Consider the following 18,098-nt stretch of genomic DNA (forward strand, 5'->3'; position numbering starts at 1 on the left):
AGAGAAAGAGAAGAACAAAGAAGTCACTCAGCATTTTTTAATATATAAATGACACTTGTGGGTAATGCTGTGTGATGGATGCATTGGCACAAGAGGAGTGCACGTTCATCGTTCCCAAAGATTTTTTGCCCCATAGTTACCATAACTGACTAATCAGCTGATATAGATTCTATAGATCTGTGAACTTAGAACTTAGATCTTTAGTATAATACAGGTTGACCTAACAGAACCGGACCATCCCAGTGCAAACACAAGTTTTTAGCTGACAGGTATCTGTGTGGTATAATTAACACTGTATAACAGTTAGCCTTTTATGTAAAGCCTCTTTTAATCCTTTTAAAAATATGGTTCTGTTCAATTTTAACATCACCGTTATATCAGAATTGAATAATCCTTCAGTTTGTGGTGATACAACAAGGTCTCTCACATTCTGACAGAGTGAAGTGATTATTTTTGAATTCGATTTTTTTCCCAGGCACTGTTCTTTCTATAGTACTCACTGAGCAGCAGCAGCGGAAGTGTATCGCTGCATTTTCCCTATTAATGACATCCCTGCTGTGGCCAAAATCAATCTGTCACCTCGATGTCAGTGTCAGAGAGTTTGGCTGCTTCTTTTCATCGCTTGATGATTGATTTATAGTTGAGTGTGGGTGTGTACAAGGCAGACTTCGAGGCAGATTCACGTGCACACATTTCCAGGTGGAGTGTGATTTTCGGCTTTTGTGCGCACGTGCACTTTTAGTGTGATCACTGCAAACTGTTTTAGAAATGAGGCCCCTGATAACTAACAGCTACAAAAACAGTCTCGCTAAAATTGTGTAAAAAAGATAAACCAGCAGTGGTATCACGTTCATGTGTTTGCAGTCTAGCATAGAAGAACAACAAACTTCCGTCATTTAAACACACTAATCATTTTATGACATCTCTGCAGTGTGTTTGAGAGTATCAGGTTAATCCAGTTACTGATGATTATCAGCTTACTGACTGTAAACCTCAACAGGTTGTACTTGACCTACCAAGATCAAGGTTTGAAGTTCTAGATACGTTTGACACACCTGGCTTAGACTCTCTAGAAATGTCCCAGATGTTTGCATACACGAGTCTTACTGAGGTTGAATTCAAAAGAGCTTAAGTAATAAGGTCATTTGTGACTTGAACAAAGTTATTGCTGGAAGTCAAAAATTCAAGACATCTTCAGTCTGTGGTTAACTATGAGAGAAAAACCTGACGTGTTCCATTTACAACAAGTAGATTAGAATGTGAGACAGAAATTCTCAGAAACCACTTTTAGTTTCCATATGACACAGTGTATACCTAAATGTGAGCCCTGTGGGCCGGGGGGGGGGGCCTTACCCACCTTAGAAAAACAGCTGCAGGTTTTACTGCATATTTTGGAGATGAGTGAAGCTACACCTACCAAGACCCCACTTAACCATTTGCAGTGTGTTACTGTTATTTCATTTCAATTATGTCATCTTTATTTATCCTTCTACACTGAAGAGGTTTATAAATATGTCTTTAAAAAGTGCCATATAAAAGTTATTTTTATCTTGTAAAGTACAATAACCAAATGTTCCTTTGATTGAATTGGTAGCTCTATCAGCAGGGGTATCCATTACAGGTGCAGATGCCTTTCCTCGATCAAGCCATTAGCTTCACTTCAGATCTCAGTCCTGTTTGTATCCTAAAATGATTTTTAACAAACAGCTGTTGCTTTTGCGACTTAAATGCTAATGAGGTTTTGTGGTATTTTACATGTATTCATTTTCATCTGGCACTACAACACAAAAATCACATTTCCATGTGCAGTTTGGTTCACTATATACAGTATTTACATTTGAAATATCTAGTGCATCTTCATTTCTTAGAAGATTCACAGTGTTAGTCATTCTTGTTGTACTCGCGGCTTTTAAAACATGTATGTGCAAACAACGAATGTACGGAATGTCTATTTGTGTAACCTCTGCCCTACTAAATTTTGGACAGGTATCTGTTCAGACTGATAACTCATTTTTATCTTTTCAGACCCCTCAGGAAGAAAGTGGGTGGTGGCTAAAGGGTAAAAGGAAACACATGTGGTGCAGGGGGTTTGGGACTGGACATCATTGGGACAGCACTGGACCTGTTTTGCATATGTGTACAATCATGCCAATGAAAACAAATTCAAGATTAAAAGCATAAATAATGCAAATATGCCGATACACAGTGATGTACAATACCTTGTGCACATTTCCGGGATTCTCCAGCCACGCATAGTACATCTCCTCCACATAGTTTGAGCTCGTGCCATTAAGAAAGGGCTCAGCAGTCACAGATGTGTTCAAACACCTTGCAAGCTGAAACGTCCTTAAACTCCTTTCGACCACCAACAGTCTGGACTGTGATATGCTCTGTGCCGTCTGAGCAGCCGTGAAAGGCCGAAGCCTTGCCACCGTAGTCCTTAAGCGGTGCATGGCTGCCGGTCAGCCACAGCTCCTCTCCCAAACCACTTCCCGAAAGAAGAATGCAGCAGCACTGTCCCAGAGAAAGACCCTCCAGGCTCCTCAGCAGCTGCCAATCTGTCTCCTTCTGAACCGGTGAGGCGGGTTTCTGCGCAGATCCTCTCTCTTCTGTTGACAGACCCTGGATCCTGTTGAGTACACGTGTCAAAAAGGTCAGAAATCAGAAACTTTCTACTTTATCAACAAAATAGATTATCTCAAGTCCATATTGAGTGGTCATTAAGTATTTATATAAAACTATAAAAGTGCTGTATGAATACATTTCATTAATTTAATTCATAGTGTGGATGTTTCCTGTCAATTATTTTGCTTCCTCGCTGCACCAGAGAGCAGGCTGCGATGCATGTGATGCAGTAACCACCGCAACAGAGAAGGACAGAAACAATACACGGTGACTGCCTGCGGCATTTCGCAAAAACATTTTCAGCAACTATGCAAATGTGATAACAGGACTTAACACCAGAGACAGTTAAAACAAGCCAACTTTAGCCCGGCTGCAACATCACAATAACATGAGATCTGCTGCTGCCTCAGGTAGCTTTGGCTGACTCATGCTACGCACTAAACAACAACAACACAATATCAGAACAAACATCATACTGCCAGCAAGGCTGTCTGAGTACTTCACAACTTTCAAATAAAACAACACGAACCAATGCCCTCATCGTCAGAGACAGCTAAGTAACTGGGACATCACAATAAAATGGAAACAGTACAATACTAATTCGGTTTTTAGGTGTGGGGGGGAAATAATCACAATGCTATATATGGTGGGGGGTTTGCACCGAGGGCCTAAAAGAAGTTTAAACTGGCCAAGAAACACACACACACACACACACACCAATGCTTACAATCCTGACTTCTTCCCACAGCTTCCGGCTCTGCAAATGCATGACAACCATAACAGCACCGTCTCGTCTGTCCCTCCCTCTCTCCCTCTCTCTCTTTATTATCATCACCATCTGTAAACATACATGTCTCATTAATGCATGTTAATGCATGTTACTAACTAAACTTCTTCCCCAGAGTTTCTGTGCTCTCTCGTCCAGCAGGTTCTCATGGATCATGGCTGCTCCCAGGTCATGGATCGTGGTTGCCACTACTGCCATGGCCCTGCCTGACATCCACCACTACTGTTATTATTATTATTAGTCCTAATTCTATGACATTAATATTAACTTGTATATTATTGTAGCATTGTTATAACCCCACCACTATATATATATAACCACTGCTACTGTAATCATTGTCTTTCATTGTAATTGTACAATATGTTTCGGTTGCTTTGTTCTGTACACGTGACATCCATTGCACGTCTGTCCGTCCTGGGACAGGGATCCCTCCTCTGTGCTCTCCCTGAGGTCTCGTCCACCTTCTTTTCCCTGTTAAAAGGGTTTTTTTTTTTGTGGCCAAATTTTTCCTCACTTGAACCGAGGGTCTTAGGACAGAGGGTGTCACTCCCTGTACAGATTGTAAAGCCCTCTGAGGCAAAATGTGTTTTGTGAATTTGGGCTATACAAAACAAATTTTGATTTGATCTGATTTGATTTGATTCAAGCTGGGTGTTCATTAATGTATTTGCCGAAAGCTATTGTAACTCCTCTTATGAGGTATCCAAAAGCCTTAATGGGCCTAACTACAAAAATGGGATAAAATCTTCTAATAATTTGTTAAAGGATTGATTAGAGAAAGTACATGAAAATACTGCAATGTACACATTAGCAGTGTTGTAAATGAAGTCATACTTCTGTAATATTTTCATCTGAAAGTAGTCCAAAGGTGTAAAATCTCATAAATTACAATATAGAACATACAATTCAATTCCATTAACAAGTTTATGGTGAATGCTGCATGTCTGAAAGCAGCTTTACACTATCGGACCTGTCGAGTGTTTGAATCAGCAGTTGTGTTGGTACTTGGTTCCTTTACTTAAACAAAACTATAATATCACATAGTAAAAATAGTTTTCTTGTAAAGAAACTGAAACTATATTTTAAAACTATGCTTCAGTCATTGTTACCAACACGTTATCAGTCAATCAACTAGTAAACGAAACAACAAATTGTTGAAACCATAGAATACTCCTGCCTTTTGAAATAGTGGCATATCAGCTGTGGGTCAGCAGGGGCCCCAACCACAAATCTGAACCCAGGGCCCCAAAAGAGTTGCTTCCAGCCATGGCCATAGGCATTGTGTCTCCACCTCAGATCCAAGCGTTGAGCCTGAGGGAGTTCAAGCACTGATCCACACGCACCCAGCATGTTTGAACTGCAGCCTCACGACAGATACGAGTTGAGTTAGATCTTGTTCCGCTTCAGTTTCAGTGAAGTTTGAGTGACTCGTTACCTTCGCCGCAGACGTGTCCTCCTCTGTCCTCTCTGTCCCCCTCTGTCCTCCTCTGTCCCTGTGAATGAGAAACAGACTCTGCAGCACCGTCCCGGCCGGGGCGCGCGAGCGGGATGCGGTGCGAGCACGCGGGGGCTGAGCTGGGTCGCGCGCTCCCCCCGGGGGCACTGTCTACTCACGCTGGTGCTGATATGACGTCACCACGGCGGTGACGTAGGCACGAGAGGGGGTCCGGCTGCAGCAGGAAACAGGGAAAGTTAGAAAAACGAATGTGGTTGACCATGCAGCGCCATCGTGACGCTTTGAGACGAATCGCTGCAAACTGTTGTATCTAAAGAAACAATAATAAATAGTCTCAACGTAATAATAGTGCAACGTTTATTTATGTGGCACGTTCAACACACAAAAACACATGGAAGTGCTTTTCAAAACAGCTGAGAGGTAAATACAAATGAACCTGTCAGCACTGTGCTTTTCATTCCATTCATGTAAAAGAACACAAAGATATTTCAGTGTCCCACAATGCATGGAGGGCTTCATGTCCCAGGGTGAATGGTGATTTATTTGTCGAATGTGATTTATTGTTATGTCATAAGAAATGTAGCAAAAGTTTTACAGAAGTAGCCTAAACATGTGAAATCTGTGGGAGATATTTAATTCAATGCGGAACTTTTAAATTGTCCTCGTGCAAAATCCTAGAGTAGCACCCTTCATTGGCTGCTTTCACATTTCTCACTCAAAGAGGCCGGAGCATCTCCATATCCTGCTGGCAGTCCTTTTTATGTTAATGCATGTTAATGCTATTTAGTGTTTTAACAACACACATCTACTGGTGATGCTAATGAACTCTTTTCTCACAGGCAGAGAAACATTAACATACACTTCAGGACTCACCCATATTAGTTTCACTCACAGTGTTTGACCTGTGGAGTCGGTGAGTTTGGATCTCTCAGCAGTTGTTTTGTTGCTTAGTTCCTTCTTTTAAACAAAAGTAGAAAATCAGAGTGTAAAAATTAATACACATGTAGTTCCATTTAAATCAAGTCAAAATAACAAAGCACTACAGTATTAGTAAAATGTAATTGTGCCCGCTGGAGTTTTCTTGTTTACAAACCAAAGTGTTTCTCACCAGACTCACTGAGTCGAGGCTGAGGAATGTGCTGACTACACTTCCTCATAAAATGAAACTAATGCATTACAATTTGAACTCTTGAGTCAGTGTTCGATAGCCATTTGTTTCTCCTGTGAATTGTGTCGGCACATTGCTCCCCTTCTTTGAGAATTAATGCAAACAAATGTAGATCAGTGAAACTGTGTAGAACTATGATGGCAGAATGTGCATCATAGTACACATATAATAAAAACAAAATAAGGGCCCCATAAATCATGCTTTATATTGTCAACCACACATTGTATCTTTGAATATCTTGTTTTATTATTTGACGATTACAAGCAACTCATAAACCCATAAATAGCATTTTGATCTTGTAGCTAGTGCAGAAGGAGCCAGTTTAACTGCTTTATAAACTGCTGAACAGTGGTGCAGTGCACATTTAAGAAAAGGTCATAATGCATTTTATAAGCTTACATAAGTATCAGTGCAAACTATTAGTATTACAGTTGCATCAATTTGTGAACAGCATATTACCATTGCAGTGGCCCAAAGTGGAGCTTGTTTTAATTCTGTTATTAACGGTTACGTATAGCAAATCATTTTATTTAGATAGTTTAGTTTTTTTCCTGCTTTAACGATATAAATCTAATCAGAAAAAATAACCAATAACTGCAGCTGTCAAGTAAATGTAGTGAAGAAGAACAACATTAAAATTGTAAAAAAGTACAGCACCTGCTCTCATGAGGTGCAGTTAGTGTTAAAAACGATAGCATATTGAGGAAATGCTTACAAGTATCATAATACAAATAACTCAGAATTATTTTAATTTGATTTATTGTTATAATTTTATGACAGTAATTTAAAAGCAACAGGCTCAAAATACCCTTTAACTCTCAAGGCCACGATTCAGTCTATCTGATCTCCTGAGGTTTTCTAAGGTAACAGATGATTTGTAAACTATGTACTTTTACAGCAGGTACATAGCCTCCTCTTTGTTGGACTTTATCCATGGCAATAAATGTCAGCCTCTGTCTTGATACTGATTATGTGAAGGTCCAGTGAATAATTTTCTTGCCCTGACAGTTGTTGAGGTAGTATACAGATCCTTTACTCAAGTAAAAGGAACAATACATTAATGTGAATACATGTTCTTTTAAAAGTAAAAGTCCTTTATGAGTGAATATGAGTGCTAGGTCATTGATGCTTCAGCTGCATTTTGTAGCTGCTTGAGGTGCAGTTGCATTTATTTACTATATAAACAATAAACTAGTAAAGTGCAGTGGCTCCAAGCTAGGGGTCGCAGCCCTCCATAGGGATACCAGATATCATTTAAGAGTTGTGAGATCATTATTCTGGTAAGAAAATATTAACCTCCGACACAAACATTAAAATCTCAAAACAAATGCTTCTAGCTATATGATAAAATCACTAAATTAATATTATCAAAGTTAATGATTTGCCACTGATTCCCTGTATCGATCCCTCATATACCTGAGCTGCTTCTGCTCACTTGGATTAAAATGGAGGCCACACTGTAACGCATTCCTGTATAGTCAGGAAATGCCTGCACAGCATGTTGCTGTAGAATGGCAAAGCATCATGGGAAAAAAAAATCACTGGCAGATGAATTCTAATGCCAGTTGAACCCTTTATCTGACCTTGGAGAGAAGGAAGTTTGGAATGAGATCGGCTCTATTCTCACAGTGGTGTACAGATGTTATGTGTGAGGAAGGTCAAAAATTCCTCAACACTAATGTGCATAGTAATAAATATAATCTGTTTGCACATGATATTATTATCTGACGACTTTTTGTTTAAAGCTGCTTATAACATTTTTAGATAAACATTACATTGGAATTGTGAGGTGAGAATTTTAAACAGCACAACATTTTTTGTGAAGAATTATGTATTTTGTTAGCGACTCTAATACAATATCAGTCTCTCTCTTTGCCCTCACCATGAATATGGTAGTAAAAGCTGCAGCTCTTTAACCAGGTCTTGCTTGCAGCTGCCCCCTATCAGAGCCTACACGGATGACCTCACAGTCACCACATCCTCTGTACCAGGCAGCAGGTGGATACTTCAAGGACTTATCAAGTGGGTAAGTACGTGCTTCAAGCCTGCCAAATCCAGGTCACTTGTTCTGAAGACGGGCAGAGTCTCTGATGAGTTCCACTTTGTCCTGGATGGCACCACAATACCATCCATCATTGAGAAGCCAGTCAAGAGTTTGGGAAAACTCTTTGACCAAAGCCTCAGAGATGTGGCAGCCATCCAGACATTCATCAGGGAGCTAGAGGACTGGCTCAATAGAGCAGACAGGTCAGGACTGCCAGGGAAGTTCAAGTCCTGGATATACCATCATGGCAACCTACCCCACAATCTCTGGCCCTTGTTGATTTATGATACATCTATTACATCAGTAGAGGCAAAGGAGAGGAAGATCAGCGGATACCTGGTTTACTACGCAGCCTAAGCAGTGCAGTTTAGGAGGAATAACATCCTGCAGCTTCCCTTCAACAGGAAGAGTTCAAGGTCTGCCAGACTAAAGAGGCACTTCAGTATAGTGACTTCAAAGATCCAAAAGTTTCACCAGCCGGTACTGAAATCCGCACTGACAGGAAATGGAGTGTCGTTCTGGAGCTGGAGATGGCAGAAGCAAGGCTGTGGCACAAGGCAGCGGTGGGGGCAGTGGCAATGAGAAGAGCATGCTTGGGAAGCTTCCCCAATGCTTCTCTACAACAAGGCCCAGGGCAAGGAGAGGCGGCTGCTTGTCCGGGAGGGAGTGAGAACAGAGTGAGGATGAGGACAGCAGGGGGCATGGACAAGATGGGAGAATGTTATGGAGCGAAAGCTTTACTGCAAGACATCAAGAGAGCAGAGCCCCAGAGATGAGATTCCTCATCCAAGCTGTGTATGACAACTTTCCCAGGCAGGCAAACCTCTGGTGAAAGGCTGAAACACCATCTCCGCTCTGGGAGAGGTCACTCGAGCACATCCTGAGCAGCTGCCCGAAGGCCCTGGGAGATGATATTTAATTTACACAAGACTGTTCCGTGGCTGTGAGCGGAGATAAGAAGGGAGTGAGTGTGCTCTCTCGCATTTTATTTGGTTCACACACAAATCAAATTGTAATATTTATCAGACTTGGAATGTATCATTAAACATCATCATCAGTATAATGAATACATTGAAAAGCTACTCTACTGCCTCCTGATCACTCTCCTGAACTGAAGCTCTCTGAGAGCACTTCATGTAGAGGCTGCTGTTGCTGTGAAGATACATGCTAATTAACTGGACATTATTATTTGCCAAAAGGGGACAATGACTCGAAGAGTAATCTTATTAAAGCACTGATATTATTAAGTTTAAGACTGCACAGGAGGACTGTTAGCTTTGGCTTCATGTCCTTTGGGGGAGTTTCAATGATACAAATGCAAAAAATAAAACTCAGCCTGCAGAGTGTCTGAATGATAATAATGCAATAACTGTAGATCGTAATCATCATCCAGCCCTTGTTCCTGTAGTTTGAATGTTCTCACTGTGAGAAAACAAATTGCCAAATGAATGAAGTCAAACTCCTGAATGCAAAGAAATAAAATTGTTTTAAAAAAAGTTGAACCCGACATTGAATCATCAGCACATTCAGTTGATATTAGCTCACATTTCATTGTTTTATTTGTTTGTCTGAGTGTTTCACTGTTATATTTAAGTTTCACCTTTCTGTACACTTATATATACCCAATTATATCTCATGACAATTTTTCCAACGTAAAGCACCTCTTGACTTTACTCTGACAGAGACCGTTTAAATAAAGTTTATTTTATTATACAAACCACTGAACCAATGCATGCTAAACGTTTCACCACATTAACATCATTACCAGGCGAGCAGCATTTCAGTGTAAAGGATGATCACTTCATATGGCCATAAACATTTAAAAAGTGTGGCAGTGGTGGGGGAAGAAAGAAAAAGAAATACATTTTATTGCACTATACTTTTTCTTGATCATTAAACATTAGAAATATTAGAAATATCTAAGCTCTATCTAAAACAGAACAAAATGTAAACTGATGAGGCAACGCAAAGTCAGACCCCAGACAATATAGTCTCTATTTACTCTATAGAGCATATCCAGTAAATGAAATAAAACTTTTCCAGTCAGTTGACTTGATGAAATAACTTTTGCATATCATTTTGATTAGAATTGGTTGTAAATGTGTAGTGGATTGAGCGATTAGTTAGTGATTGAGAGCATTATCTCATCATAACATAATATTGTAAAAATGCAAAAATGATTGAAATTCACAAACATTCTGATAATGCATTACCTTTTCAGATTATGGCTGTCATCATTCTTTTTCAAATGTGCGGTTTGTTTTCCAAATTAACGAATCAATCATCCAGTGTGCTAAATCAATCATTTCGAAATGCAGTCAAACAGTGCAGCATCATTTCATATTCAGTTTCCAGTAATGTCAAACACAGAGAAGCAGCTAATGCTCACGAGTGAGAAAGTGGACAGAGGATGTTTTTTTTTCCCAAAAAGCATTTGTAAAATGTAGATGTCATCAACACTGATTAAAATGAATTAACTGACGACCTGCCTGCAACAGTTTGTCAATCTTTTTCTGTTCCCACTCTTTATAAGACTCAAGGCCGCACTCTCACACACAGCTCAATGCAGAACTCAGCACTGCTCGCATCTGTATTTTGAACCCTGCGGTTCAATCAAGCAATTCTCTGTTGTTTTATGTTGGCGCCCTCTTGAGGAGAGGTTCATGCACATCACAAGAGTCGGAATGGAGATCTGAGGGACACCTGAGGTTTTTCTCTGGGATTTTGGAGGATGTGAAGAACCTGGAAAGATTTTACTTAACAGAAATGGATATCGTTTTTCGTCACATGACAGTTTACTATAAAAACACTGATTATAGTCATGTTAGGGATCATGTATGGGTTGATACATTCTTTTTTTAATTTATTGATGACTAAATAATATATTATACATTTTCTAAAACTTCTCTTGGATGACAGGACTGAAAGAAGCTTCCAGTTAAAATAACTAAACCAATAAATTACAGATTTTCTTTTGTTCTAATCCAAACAATTATTATAAAACAATCATTTTGAGGCTTTGCTTTCTGTGTCAGGTCAAATGTTTGACAAATCAGTTTTTCTAAAACCCTGCATACACGCATCACAAAGCATCCCCTTCAAATTAAAAGGTGCATTTTAAAATGCTGAAAATAAACAACTAACACCCTGATGTGAAGCCTCACAGGGCCGTTTTGATTGTGAAAGGTAAAAACTATGATCCTGGGTTTGGTCTCTCATAAAATCTGATCTGGACCCAGCAATTTCTCTAAAAGGCATATTCTGTTATCATCCCCACCTGCATCCTTATATCCTACACTATGATATGAACACAAAAATACAATAGTTTATGCACTTACAAAGCCCAGAAACGAGAGGCAATAGACTATAGCTCACCAGCAGTTCAGTCCAAAAGGAGAAAAATCAACAAAATGCACGATAACACCCAACTCACCAATGCATTAACTTGGAATATCATGCAATTAAATACCATCTACAGCATAGTTGTAGTTAAGTCACCACGAAGAAACTGGAAATTTACATAAACAGCAGTGATCCTAGAAGTTCAACCATTGTCATAATTTCAGCAGTTAACTTGCAATGTTCAGTACACAGAGAATCGGTTAAGAGCAACAGTAATATCTTAGCATGCTGCATGGTTTTCACTGTCTCACAGAGATGCTCAGAGGGGCCCGGTGAACACAGAGGAGTGGGTTTGGGGTCCACTACACTGCAGAGCAAAGAGAGAAAAAAAAAACTCTGTTGAATAACAAAACGGATAATTAAATACACCCACTGGTCTCTCTCTGTGAGACACGTGGCTTGTTCATTTCACACAGGCAGCCCTAGTCGTGCAGAAAAACAGCCACTGGTAATAAGAATAACTGGTAGGAGTCATGCTCATCATAAAAAAGAAGACAATAACAGGAGGAACGGTTTAGAGTGACTCATAAATACACTGTACAGTTGCAAGAGCACAACAATAGACTGCAGCCATAGTAATACTAGAGGGAGGGAATAATAACTTTATGTTTGAGAGGAGATCTTGAACGGGAGGGCGACACATTGGAGCACAGAACACAGGAGGTGTTGTCCAGGTGTGTTGCAGTGTCAGACTGCAGCCACATACAGGCCGACAGAAGACAAGATGTGGGCCGCACAGTTTCCTTCAGCAGCGGATTGATCTGCCCTCTGCTGTGCTGTAGGTTGCAGGGATGGGAGCATCGTTGTCGGCGTCTGTTGTCGAGGTTGTAGGGAGACAGAGGGAGAAGAGCGAGGTGGGTGTGCAGAGTGCAGGAGGACGGCCACCATCCCATAATCAGACTCCTTAAACTCAACCTCCACCCACTTCTCCGTCTCTCTTGCCGCTGACTCTCTCTTTCTCTCTTAGATTATCCACTCATTCCTTGTCCACCCCTCTCGACCTCCTCGTCAGTCTCACGTGCCTGGAAGAAGAAAGAGACAGTTTGTTTTTTGTTTACTTTTCATGTCATTTATCAAGGTCCCGCCCATACAAACGCACGACCAATCACGAGTCAGTCTCAGCTGTCCATCATGACATTTTTATATCATAAATATCTAATGAAAAATGAACTTACTGGAGAAATGAACATTTGAACATACACATTTGACAGAAACCATTTTTTGAGTTCCTGTCAAAATTGACGTGTACTTTGACATTTTAGATTGGTCCTTGTCTCATCCACTAACATGGAGGAGGCAGGGTTTATGACCTATGCTGCAGCCAGACACCAGGTCGCAATCAAGACGATTTGTCCATCTTTATATACAGGCTATGGTTCAGGCAATATAATACATGTATCTGTGTGCATGTGAATGTGTGTGTGCACTGTGTGAGCTGGGATTGTTGTGTCTTGTACCTTATCCCTGCAGAGGGGCAGCAGGAGCTCCTGAGCAGTGGAAGTGGACATTTTGCCACCGACTGTCCCTGCGGTGCCACACCCTGGTCTCTTCTGATTGGCTGGAGCGTGGCCGGCCCTGCCCGTCGACAAACTGCGTCAGGCGAATGTACGCGATGCAGGCGGCCTCGTCTCCGATCATGTGCACGTGGGGGTTGAGGATGGTGGTGTGGATGGGTTTGCTGTTCTTGGAGAGGACTGACAGGAGAGGGGAGTGTCCCGATTCAGACAGAACGTGGCTTTTGAACTTATCAGCAACTCAAGTCAGATGAGACAGACGCTAAATGCAAACTTACGATTGTCAAAGTAGAATCTGTGGAAGTCCATTCCCTCCACTAGATTACCCAGCCCCTCGGGCTCAAACGAGGTCAGGCCAGGGTCGCAGATCTTCCTGTAAAAGGAAAGGGCTTAAACAATTCTGAAACCAGGACCAAAACCAAAATGTCCTGGTGTAAAGGTTGTGACTCAGCATCATAATTCTGACTTATTATGTATTATTGTTTAGCTAGTGAGTCAACTGAACTCTCTCAACTTTATGAGTCAATATTTGAATAGTTTTGCATCATGCACCCCCCCCAATAAACACACACACACGTTTGTACTTCCCTCTTAGTAATGACACTCACTCATTGGCATAATGCATTCACTTACCTCTACCTTAACCATCACACCTAAAAATCTGACCCCTAACCTGAAGCTAATTCTAATCCTAATCCTAAAAGCAAGTCTTAACACTTAAACAGCTCATTAACAGTGTGTCAGAAAGTGAGGACCGACCCAAATGTCCTCACTTTCCCTAAAAGGCCCTCACGCCGTAGGTTCTGGACTCAAAATGGTCCTCACAAAGAGATCTGTACACGTACACACACACACACACACACACACGCTTGCATGTACATTCACAATCTGCCTCTATTCTTAGTTGTGTGAGGATAAAACAATGACTGTAATTACTGTTTAATCTTTTAATACAAAGAGAGAACACATTAGCATGTCGGTCAGATTAATGGTTCTCTGTGGCTGATGGGAGATTTTCCTGCAGCTGATGAGGTCTCTGTTGATGGAACAAGAAAGAGTGATAAGGAAGCGATGGACTCACGCGTAGGCTTCAAAGTCCCCGTTGTTGACAGCTTCGATCAGCTGCTCTGTGATCTTTATGATCTCCTGTTTGCGAGCTGCGGAGACCAAACAGAAGCACCGTGAGAACACTGGGGCTGTATCCCTGTGCACACTGATGCTCTCATTGCACAACACTCCGGGTCAAACTCACTCACAAACATTAGGAAGCACACAGAGTTGAACAGAGTTCAAACGCACCTAAGAGCTTGTTATTCATTGTCAGTCACCTCTCTGTCATCCGTGGTTCTGTGAGTGGAGTCTCCTCCATGCTGGAGCAAACGTAAACAGAACTACTTCCATGCAAGAAGTTTTGTGGTTTCCCTTTTTCCCTCAGCAGGACAGGTGATCCTCATCTACATTTCCAGAAATAAAATGCCTTTTCCTGCTGCGTCCAGCAGCTGGGCTACTCTCTAAACCTCCGTCCATCATCCATCATATCTCTGCTTTGCATGTGAGGTGCTTGAGCTCATGCTATTTTTGTCTCAGCTTTTTAGATCAGATTTACTGTGTCCTCCTATCACTTCCTCCCAACACTGAGAGGAAGGAAGGCTTAGCTCGCTCTGATTCTCTCTCTCTCTCTCTCTCTCTCTCTTTCCCTCTCTCTGTCTGTCTCTCTCTTTCAATTTTCATTCACAATTAATACATTAATAAAAAAATCTATTGTCAGTAGAAAGTAGAAAAAAATCTATTTCACATAAAAAATGTGCCTTTAATGTTTTTGACAATATGTTTTTGTTTGGATTATATTTTCTCTTTTTTTTTTTTTTTTCTGTCTCAACTCCTGTTTCTCAGTGGATATAACTTCTAGTTGCTCTTTCCAGCCATACTCTCTTATTGTAAATAGTTTCAATAATGACCTTACCATCATAATGTCTATGTCTAGCTACAGTTTGTCTTTTTATGAGACATTGTTATTTTGGTCTTATACTCTGTACCCTTCTGAAACCATGCAAGAATGGTTTTCATGCAACAATGGATGTAACTGATTCAACACTTTTTTCCAGAATCTTCCTAAAAGATCTAAAAGTTCAACTCTGAACGCCTGAATTAAAAACAAGGATTGAGGATATACAATTCCAAACAGTGCATCATCTGTTAAATTGGAGATAAATGAATGTCTACCCCTCTCAGATACAGTGATAAGTCAAAGATTTATAAGCTTATTTAGAATTGGAAAATAATCTCTAAATAATAATTCATAAATCTTTTATTTTGCTGTGTTTTTTTATGGCGAGTGTTTCAGGAACATTTTTACTGTAATTTACAATCAATCAGGGTGTTAGCTGCACACATACTGTGACCCACGCTTCAACTCTATTTTCTCTTTACTTTACGAGTAAACCTCCATGATTGTGTACTGAGTTCTGAGTCTTGCCAAAATGGAGGTGACCTACAGTCAGTAATGTGCTTTAATGTATCCACTTAGGAAACACACACACTCTTTGAAGACTTTTCCCCTTAAAATTCATATCATGTATTAAACTATTTTATTTTCATCATCGTTACCTTAAAAATGTATTTAACACCATTTACTATCAGAGTTAATTGGTCAAGGGGAGGGCCAAGAAAACTCATTTTCCAAAATATCTCTATAATTATAGACAGAAAATCTAAATCTTGTGTTGATTAGAAAAAGGTTCCACATCATATAATGTCATATGATAAGTAATGTCAGTCAGAAAAGTCAGAAAATGAAGTCATGCATAGTTCAAGAATCCATTTTTCAAAAGATCTCTGCATCCTAAAGGACTATACACATGACTTAAAGCTTATACAGACTTTTTCAACCAGTTACAACACGCCAATAGCTAATTTAGATTAACCAGTCATCATATGGTATAGATGATGTCATGATTATGTCAGTATGAAACAATTTTAAAAGGTAAGCATTATCTGACTGGGGTATACACAGCGTGCACAGGATATGCATCACCCCTTTGTTGCTTTCACTTCAATTTGTGGTTATCACCAGTACGTCTGCATACATGAACTGTAGATGCACAAATCCCTCCCGCTTTAAAAAAGTAAGTGTGTATAACCTACCTTTCACATCTTCATCCTCAATAGTCGTGGTGCTGCTGTCTGAGGATCCCTGCAAAGTGCACAGACAAAAATCTCAATTACTCCCAAAAAATGTAAAAGCCATTCTTAGATATGCAGACACCCACAAGTTCTGCTACACACACACACACTCAAAAATGCATGCACACATGTACACAAGACCTTGATCATATCTACCACATGGGACTATAACTTAATGCCACAAATTTGCCAAAGATAAAGACCACAACAGATGAGCGTGTGACTCAGCAGCACACTGGCACAATCCCGTCTGTGGATTGAGCCAAATCAGCAAAGACGGACACAGGTGACTGTACAGCACATGACGTTTAGCCACTGTTACACACAGTCTGAACAGTAGGACAGGGTTAATCTGGTGGAAAGTCTTTCTCAACCAGCAGCGGGACCACTGAGCTCCATTTACCTGAGCACAGAGGGGCAGTATAAGACAACAAAACAGCTCGCTGGAGTCACAGCTCCACCATCTCGCTCATTCATAAATATACACATAGATGCACACGGAAATACGCAAAGATACTCAATGAAACACACACATCCTGCAAAACAACAGGTCTTTCCAAATACAGTACGGCTCTACCCACACAGATAGAGAAACAGGGTGAGGACGGGGATGACAAATGTAAAAAAGGGAAAGAATTTCAGAGATGGTTTGGAGAGAGAAGGGAGGTGTACCTTGATCCCATCTATTGGATTATGGATAACAGTGGTCTGAGGCTCCTGGAGGAAGAATGGGGAGAAAGAGAGAAAGGATGGAAGGAAGGAAGGTAGGAGGAGTGAACAGAGTGTGCGAAGTGAGTGAATGATAAAGAAGTGAAGAGAAGCGATAATGAGGGAATGTTTTGTAAAATGAAAGTTTGAGAAACAAGATTAATAGAGAGCAGGGTGTGCATGAAAAGAAAAGAGGCATAGAGGAGTGAAATATGTTCATTTTGAAGAGAAGTTCTTAATAGGGGAGTGATGATCATAAACATCAGGAGGATTTTAAATCCATAAATGTCTCTATCAGTGAAACTATCAATCAGAATGAGTGTTATATCTATAGCAATGTTTAGAGTTATTAAACTCAACTCTCTCTCTATGACATTTAATAATACATCAAGTTATTACATGTGACATTATGTGACCTAAACATACATTAAGTTCTGTTCACTGCTTTTAAAGGATAAGTTATAATATATATATATATATATATATATATATATATTATAACTTATATATATAACTTATATATATATACATAGATATAGTACTAAGTGAGAAAGTATTGAAAGGCACCAACATATTGTAGGTTTTGGTCTTTATATCCCTTAGTTTTGACACTGATGAACATGTAGAAGAAAACAAAGAACACCAGACTTAAATCCTTAAACTACAATGAAGACATTGTTTTATATTTCCATTGTCATGTCAAAATTATTACTGTGAGCAGTGTGCAAATAATCTTGAAAAATAAGATACACAAACATCCAAAGGTCATACGACATGAACATTCAATTTAATACTTTGAAAAGGGACATTTTGGGAAATGCACTAGCTTGGATTCTTGCTAAGAATATGGCTGGAGACAGTCAGCTTAGTTTAGCATTAAAACTGTAAACAGGGGGAAACTGCTAGCCCAGCTCTGTTTAAAGAAATCCAAATTACAGCATCCTTCAAGTGCACTGACGAGAAATCTCCTTTTTTAAATTAGTAGAAAATCTAAAAGCTATCTTCCAGGGGACTTTCTTCAGTATTTCAAGTCAACCGCTGTTTCTCTGTCTGATTAAACAAAGAAAACCAGATGCATAAATATGAAAGTGTGTGTTGCAATCTTCATTTAAAGGAGAGGTTCACTTTTGAGTCTATCTTAAAACAATAGTCAGGTGCCTATATTAAAAGAGAAACAGGTTTCTGCAAAGACTTTGTTGGAAACTGTTTAA

The 18,098-nt window shown here is 40.0% G+C and overlaps 2 protein-coding genes and 1 pseudogene across 10 annotated transcripts in view; 1 reads left to right on the forward strand and 2 right to left on the reverse strand.

Annotated features, from left to right (window-relative positions):
- Positions 1 to 4,985, reverse strand: part of ogdhb (oxoglutarate dehydrogenase b) — a 22,187-nt gene extending 17,202 nt beyond the window's left edge. The window contains exons 1-2 of one of the 2 annotated variants that reach the window (XM_020082476.2): positions 4,848 to 4,985; positions 2,220 to 2,629 (exon numbers count right to left, since the gene is read on the reverse strand). In XM_020082476.2, coding sequence (XP_019938035.2) covers positions 2,220 to 2,453 — 234 coding nt within the window. In that variant the 5' untranslated portion in view covers positions 2,454 to 2,629; positions 4,848 to 4,985. Of the gene's footprint in view, positions 1 to 2,219; positions 2,630 to 4,847 lie in introns of those variants that run through there. The other variant, XM_069513259.1, reaches the window with a different exon arrangement.
- Positions 4,986 to 7,779: 2,794 nt separating this feature from the next.
- LOC138405475 (uncharacterized) lies at positions 7,780 to 9,142 on the forward strand (annotated as a pseudogene).
- Positions 9,143 to 9,616: 474 nt separating this feature from the next.
- LOC109626490 (calcium/calmodulin-dependent protein kinase type II subunit beta) overlaps positions 9,617 to 18,098 on the reverse strand; it is a 44,367-nt gene continuing 35,885 nt past the window's right edge. For 4 of the 8 annotated variants that reach the window (XM_020082498.2, XM_020082497.2, XM_020082499.2 and 1 more), the window contains 6 exons: positions 16,852 to 16,896; positions 16,141 to 16,189; positions 14,078 to 14,153; positions 13,275 to 13,369; positions 12,940 to 13,176; positions 9,617 to 12,504 (listed from right to left, as the gene is read on the reverse strand). In XM_020082498.2, the coding sequence (XP_019938057.1) occupies positions 12,941 to 13,176; positions 13,275 to 13,369; positions 14,078 to 14,153; positions 16,141 to 16,189; positions 16,852 to 16,896 (501 nt within the window). In that variant the 3' untranslated portion in view covers positions 9,617 to 12,504; position 12,940. The remainder of the gene's footprint in view (positions 12,505 to 12,939; positions 13,177 to 13,274; positions 13,370 to 14,077; positions 14,154 to 16,140; positions 16,190 to 16,851; positions 16,897 to 18,098) is intronic. The other 4 variants (XM_020082500.2, XM_020082501.2, XM_020082502.2 and 1 more) reach the window with 1 other exon arrangement.

The sequence above is a fragment of the Paralichthys olivaceus genome, chromosome 18 (genome assembly GCF_024713975.1).
Source record: "Paralichthys olivaceus isolate ysfri-2021 chromosome 18, ASM2471397v2, whole genome shotgun sequence".
Lineage (NCBI taxonomy): Eukaryota > Metazoa > Chordata > Actinopteri > Pleuronectiformes > Paralichthyidae > Paralichthys > Paralichthys olivaceus.